Source organism: Pteropus vampyrus, unplaced genomic scaffold (genome assembly GCF_000151845.1).
Source record: "Pteropus vampyrus isolate Shadow unplaced genomic scaffold, Pvam_2.0 Scaffold240, whole genome shotgun sequence".
Lineage (NCBI taxonomy): Eukaryota > Metazoa > Chordata > Mammalia > Chiroptera > Pteropodidae > Pteropus > Pteropus vampyrus.
In genome coordinates, this window is record NW_011889021.1 from 278,769 (window position 1) to 285,270 (window position 6,502).

At 43.0% G+C, this 6,502-nt stretch overlaps 1 protein-coding gene across 1 annotated transcript in view; it reads left to right on the forward strand.

Moving 5' to 3' along the window:
• The window catches only part of MICALCL (MICAL C-terminal like), a 52,259-nt gene extending 45,763 nt beyond the window's left edge, over positions 1 to 6,496 (forward strand). The window contains exons 8-9 of the mRNA XM_023519920.1: positions 1,771 to 1,844; positions 4,911 to 6,496. Coding sequence (XP_023375688.1) covers positions 1,771 to 1,844; positions 4,911 to 5,095 — 259 coding nt within the window. The 3' untranslated portion in view covers positions 5,096 to 6,496. The remainder of the gene's footprint in view (positions 1 to 1,770; positions 1,845 to 4,910) is intronic.
• Positions 6,497 to 6,502: the final 6 nt, after the last annotated feature.

Sequence of the window (6,502 nt, forward strand, 5' to 3'; positions counted from 1 at the left end):
GCCAAAGAGAACTCAGGCATGTGAGCTAGACAAAGGCAGGGAGGAGCTCTGTTAAAGGACAGGTTTTAGTTTGAAGATAGATGAACAAGAGAAATGTCCATCTGGGTTCTCTGGGAATCCAATGCCAAGACAGAGTTAGAAGTACAAGAGATATGTTAGGGAAAGGCTTGAAGGATGAAAGGGAAAGGCAGCAGGAGTAAGAGGGATGTCTTCTGAACCCACTGCAGCTCCGATACCTGTAAAAGGGCTAAAAGGAAGGAGAATTGGGCACGAGGAGCCTCAGATGGCAGTGCAGCCGTGAGAAAGTCTCAGCCAGGCCAGTGGGCACACCAGAGCAAAGAGTCCAAAGTTGGGCAGGAATGGCTCAGCTCTAGTACCTCTGCTCTCCTCAGTCATTGGCGGGGACCCACCCAGGGATGGCATGGGCTCCAGCATGACACTGAACGGCTTCTGCAGTAGCAGTCAGCTCACTACACTCCTCCCGGAAAGGTCTCTCTTAAAGGGAAATCTAAGTGCCTCAACTCTATTGGCTACCACACTGGGCCAAAAGAAGTTCAGTGTCAATAACAAAAGGTAGGATATTGAACAAGGCGGGGACCTTGGCCCAAGCAGTAGAAGAAGTAGTAAAAATAATGACAGCAACAATAGGGTATAGCAAAGCGATCCTGACGCTATAGAAGATACACGTGCCGGCAGCATGTGGGGCTGGAAGGGAAGGCCCCACCATGTCAAACCTGGAGACCTAGTTTTCAGCCCTCAGCTCTTCAGTGTCTCTGTAGCCCTCTCTCTTCTCTCTCAAAACTTTCCTCTCTCGGTTTCTGTGATGCTGCATTTCTTGTTTTATCCTTCTAACCTTTGCTTGCTTTTCCCCTGGCTCCACCTCTTTGGTTTACCTTCTAAATGTAAGCATTCCCAAACTTCTGCCTTCAAAACTTTTCTTTCTCTATAATCTCCCTTTTAGGAATCACCTGACTTCTTATCACCTCTGACCTCTGACACCTCTGTTTGCAGTCATCTTTTTTCCCAAGGACTCCAGAGCTGCATTCCCAAAGCTTTGAGGACCCCCATGTTACCACATGGCCTGGCGTTGGGGAGCTCACACACTGTGATATGCATGGGATATCTGTAGGCATTGAAAGATCAAGAAGTTCCTAACTGACCTTCACCAAGAACTAACTTCTTTTCTCAACTTTGTTGTTCTTGTCAGTGGAAACACTGAGTCCCCAGCACTCTGGCTTGACGACTGAAAGCATCACTGAGTCTTCTATCCATTTATCCTACAACCAGATAGTTGTCTGAGTGTTAGTGCCTCCACCTGGACAAAATGTCACACTCCTGTTTCTGCCTTTTTGTTTTCTTGTCCACCACAATCAGAGATTGGGGAGTGGTTAGAGGTGACACTTAAAGTCATGTTGCCCCTAAAAGAGAGAGGAGTTTCAAATTGTCATTGTTCATTTTCCAGATTATTCTAGTCATTTTCTCATGATCTATCCCTAAAGAGTGGCCTGAGTGGCCTTCCAAAAGCCTGCTGAGATCACATCACAACTTTCAGCTACTCCCCATCATCTCTGGAGTTCAGCCTGCCTCAGCAATCCTTCTTGGCACCTTCAGTGGCCCCAGCAGCAGTAAAACTTTTAGTTTAGAGATATTTCAAGATCGCAGTTTTAATAAGGAAAAAAGAATGCAGTAGCTACTGTCAGTGGGCTTATTTGTCAATGTGTCTACACAAACCTCTAGAATTTACAAAGTCTAAACATTTCTCATCCCCAGGGCCCAAGAACTAGAATTGGAAGATCACCAAAGCAGACTGGAGCAGAAATTAAGAGAAAAAATGCTCAAGGAGGGTGAGTATGGTGATATGTTTGGGGGCCTTGTTAAGACATTTTTCCCCAGAAAGATAGTCGACGAGAGACCATTGCAAATCACAGAGCGAAAAGTCCTTCCGGCCTCGGAGTCAGAAAAAAAGCAGCAAGCCAGCCTCCCTTCTGCCCACCACTGCCAGCCCAGCAAGTCCCCATTTAGCTTTGTTCCCTGGGCTATGAAGGCAGCACCTTGCTCCATCCCAGTGGCAAAGGAACAAAGTCATTAATTCACATTTCATTCACTTATCCATCCATTTAACAAATATTTGTGGAGAATCTAGTGTGGGCCTGGCATAGAGAGAAGGTCGACTCTGCCCTGTGGTCTCACTACAGAGACCAACACCCAGACAAGCAGTTACAGCACAGTGCGGTGAAGGCCACGACACAGGTGCTTTGGGAGAGGTGATGGTGAGGGGACGTCCTTCTCAGCATGGGCCGGGCCGGGCCGGGCATCACACGTGAGAAAACTGTTTCCGCCACGAAGGACAGAAAATTGAAATAAACTCAACTGACATGATATACTGACTTACATATTCACTGGCTCTAGCCAGCTAAGCATATTTACGCTGTTTTTCACCTGTGTATTTGTGGGTCTAGACCCAGGCATGGCTTTCTTATATTAAGACCTAGGTCTAAAAGAATAAGTGAAATAATTTTTTTATACCTCATGGACCAAACTTTGCACCTATCTGTGGGGCAAGTACTTAGTAAATATTAGATGTCATCATCATGAATATTTTTATTTAGATATGTCACCCCCATTTTACAGATAAGAAAACTAAGTCTGAGAACTTCAACCATAGATTCAAGGGCTCTTGTTCTTTCCCATATAGCAGTGATTTGTAGACTCTTTCTTTATAGCAATAGAATTCTTTTTCTAATGAAATCTGTATAGAGCTGCACTACACAGGACAGAGGAAAGTGGTGTATATCATCTTATATTTGTTGGAAAGGGCTCAGATTAGTCCATCAATGACAAGCCAAAATTCAGAGAGGAATTTTTAAATTTCTCTATGTTAATTATCGAATAACAAGCACCAAAATTGGGATATTTCTAAATTAACAAACCATAGTATATAACTGGTATCTGATTAATACATCTGATAAAATTTTTAATTAGCTCTGTTTCAGGTTGGTAAAATAAATACCACCAAGACTTTATTAGCCACCTTCAATTCTTTTTTCTAAAAAAAACTTATTAAAGAGTGATGGTCATACATTTTCTTACTCCTCTCAAGTATACAAAAAAAAAAAAGTAGCTTCTTTATTTTGTCTGTACCTGAGCTCATCTTCCACAAAAGCTTCATCCCATTAATTAGCAAGAAAGAAAAAGAATGTTATTTATCCCTCTCTGGTAAACTTAGTCTGATGCAATGATTTAAACAGTCCCTATAGGAAATGCGTAGTCTCTTTGGGATGAAAATGTTCAGTCTTGCAGATGGCCACCCCTTCCTTCTGCTTTTGTCCCTAAGAAGACTGCCAGGTAATGGGGAGAGGCAGGTTTGTGGGGCTTTTTGGCATTAGGAATCTGTGTGGGTTGCGCTGACTCGTTGAGTCCCCACACAGTTGTCTCCCATCATCAGGATGCCACTCTGCTGGCATTTGAAGCGAAGGTGTGTGGCTGGTGTGATCCACAGCCTGCCATTCTCTCAATGTGCTTGGTGCCTGGTGGTGTTCCCTGGCTTACTCAGACTTTCCTCAGGATGTCCTCCCTTCAACTTGGCTAGACATTCTACAGTATAGTGTCCACTGGGGGGCCACTTCATTCTTCATCAAAGGCGACCCCACAGCAGGCCCACTGGCCAGCTGCCTTTGGCAGCTCTGGGGCAAGTGGACACTTCTAGGTTCTACCCATGCCACACACAGCAGATCAAGATCTGGGGAGCCACATTCACACCCTACTTCTCTGCCCAACCACAAAGCACTGCCCCCTGTTTATACATAAAGCGCCCTTCCTGCTGGCTTCTTCCCAGAGTTCCAAACAAAGGACAGGGCAAGAGTCCTTGGGTCCCCAGTGTTCCCATCAACTGATACGACATTTTCTGCTGCCATGGGGGCTTCTAGGACCCAGAATGGAGAGACCGGAGCACAGACAGGGCTCTCGCCTTCCCATAAAACATGAAGTACAAAGGGAATGGTGCTTCTTTATTTCTCTGTTGTCATATGACCCCACCTCAGAGCTAAGCCTGTTTGACAGACAGTGGCACCTTCTCTACTCTGTGTTGGGCTCCCTGCCCAGGCCCCGGTGTGTTAGATGGAAAGCACTAAAGGAATTTATGAAGTCCTCTCCCAAGGCAATAATCTGGTTGACAAGACTTAAATCTGGCTTTAAAATTCTATTTTGAATGTCAGAAAGTCATTACTACAGTACCTGTTTCTTACTCCTGCCCTTGCTTTTATAACAATCTTACCTCCCCCAGGCAATTGGATGCTCCCAGCTATTCAGGAAGAAGGCAGCTTACTCTGAAAGACAAAACCAGAAAGCATATTCACAGTCTGGAAGCATCTACCTATTGGCCAGAGATCTGCTTCTGCCTGATCTCTACCCAAAGGGCTACAATTTGTCATTAACTGCAAGTGAAAAAAAGGATTCTCATTGTTGCAATAGAAGCCATCGGTGCAGATAGCTTACTTAGAAACTTTTCTTGCTATAGCTCAGATACATTTTGTGGGTTTCTTTTATTCTTTTTTTTTTTTTTTCTTTTTTCTTTTTGCAGGGGAGGGGAGGTTGGAGAACTTGGTAGGGCTTGGCTGGTATTAACTTCTTTTTCTCACAAAGGGGTCCTCCCCTGTCACTTTACGTGTATTCTCAAGATGGAAACTGAGCTGATTGCAGCACAAAGCACCCACTTTTCTAAGCTGTGGCTTCGAGGGCAGTTCCCTGGTGTTCAATTCATTTCTTTATTTTCTCTGTGGAAATTAAAGGGCAGAACAAGTCCAAAACAATCAAGAATGCTCAGGCTAAGACCTCTCTTGGGGCCAAATCTTACCTGAGGACCAACGTGGTTTTTTTTTTTGTTATTGTTATTGCTTTGTTTTTTCCTTTAGAGAGCCAGAAAGATGAGAAAGATCTAAGTGAGGAGAGAGAAATATTCACCAAGATGATGCAAGTGATTGAGCAGAGGGACAAACTTGTGGATTCCTTAGAGGAGCAACGCATAAAAGAAAAGGCTGAAGACCAGCACTTTGAAAGCTTCGTGTTCTCCAGGGGCTGTCAGCTGAGCAGGACGTGAGCAGGCACAGGGGCCCTCTCCCTTGAAGCAAGTCAAGGAGGGGATATGGCCAACACCTCACATAATCCTAGTTCCTCACACACTCCTAGTTCCTTTTGCAGGATTTGTCATACCTGCAACTTAAGTTATACACTACTGCAATATGTTTTTTAAAATTAAAATTCTCTCATATTTGCTACAGCTGCTCCAGATCCTTCCAGAGATTATAATGAAGAAAATATAAAGACGCTTTTGAAATTGGCAGTCAACTTTAGCAGGTCTCTCCAATCGAATGTGACCTTGGCAGATGACTAGCATTGTTTTCCTTAGAAAGTGACAGAGAGATTAACTTTCCTGCTGCTTTTACCGTCTATCTTCCCAATTCATTGAGTTACACATCTTGAGATTTCAAAGAAGCTGCCTTTTCGTTAATATATCCATATTTGCCTTTTTTACATGGATGACTGGTTTCCAAATGTCAGAAGGAAGCAGCAGCAGTTTAAAGATTAGGTTAATATTTAAATTGTGTTTCCAGAGAAAGAGGAGAAACCTTGAGATTACTGATTACATAAAGCAAATAACTCATATAGCAGGTGTTAATTCAATCCAGGGTGAATTTAATTTACCAGGTGTATTTATAAGCCTTAATATAATATACATAAGCAATGAGAGTTTAATAGAACATTGGAGCCTTAATTTTATTAAAAAGAGAAAAAAAGGAAATAAAACTTTAACTTCATACCACAAGGATCGTTAGTTTTCACCAAATACTGTTGATTTAGAAAAGCTTTTTATTCTCAGAGCACTGTCCTTATGGCCCTGAAAAGCGTTTTTAGAAAATGAGTAATTTTGAAGTGCTGTTTTATAATCGTTGGTAATGGCAAAAAGGGAAACTCATTTGTTGATAAAATATGAATGAGGTCGGTGCTGCTACTAAAAATGAACACACTAGTGATCCAAGCAAGGGTTACGTCCCAGTGGTGGCCTTTTTGGATCCAAACAGAGAAGAGCCTCTGAGATGCTCTGCAGGAGTTGCTCAGGAACCCCACAGGACAAGGACAGAACCACTTCTGACTTCATGGTGAAGCTGAGGGCAGTGATCCCATTTACGAAATCCCAAATTGGGTCATGGATTTTTTATGACACTTTCAATGTGCAAAGAAAGCTGGAAGGTGGAGTGTGTACACTGACATTAGATTCCTGGGTGTTTGGATGTTTTCATATGGAACCAAAAAGATTTCAAATGATAATCTGTTGTCATAAAGTATTTTATTGTTTTCCCTCAATGGGATTCTTTGAAGATTCAGGCTGACATTGACAAGAGGCAGACTGAAGAACCTCTTTGTTGTATCTTGGGCCTCTCTCATTTCTGCAAGCATTTAAATGTGTTATTGGACAAAAGGTGCTTTGCAATCGTTGGATCTGACC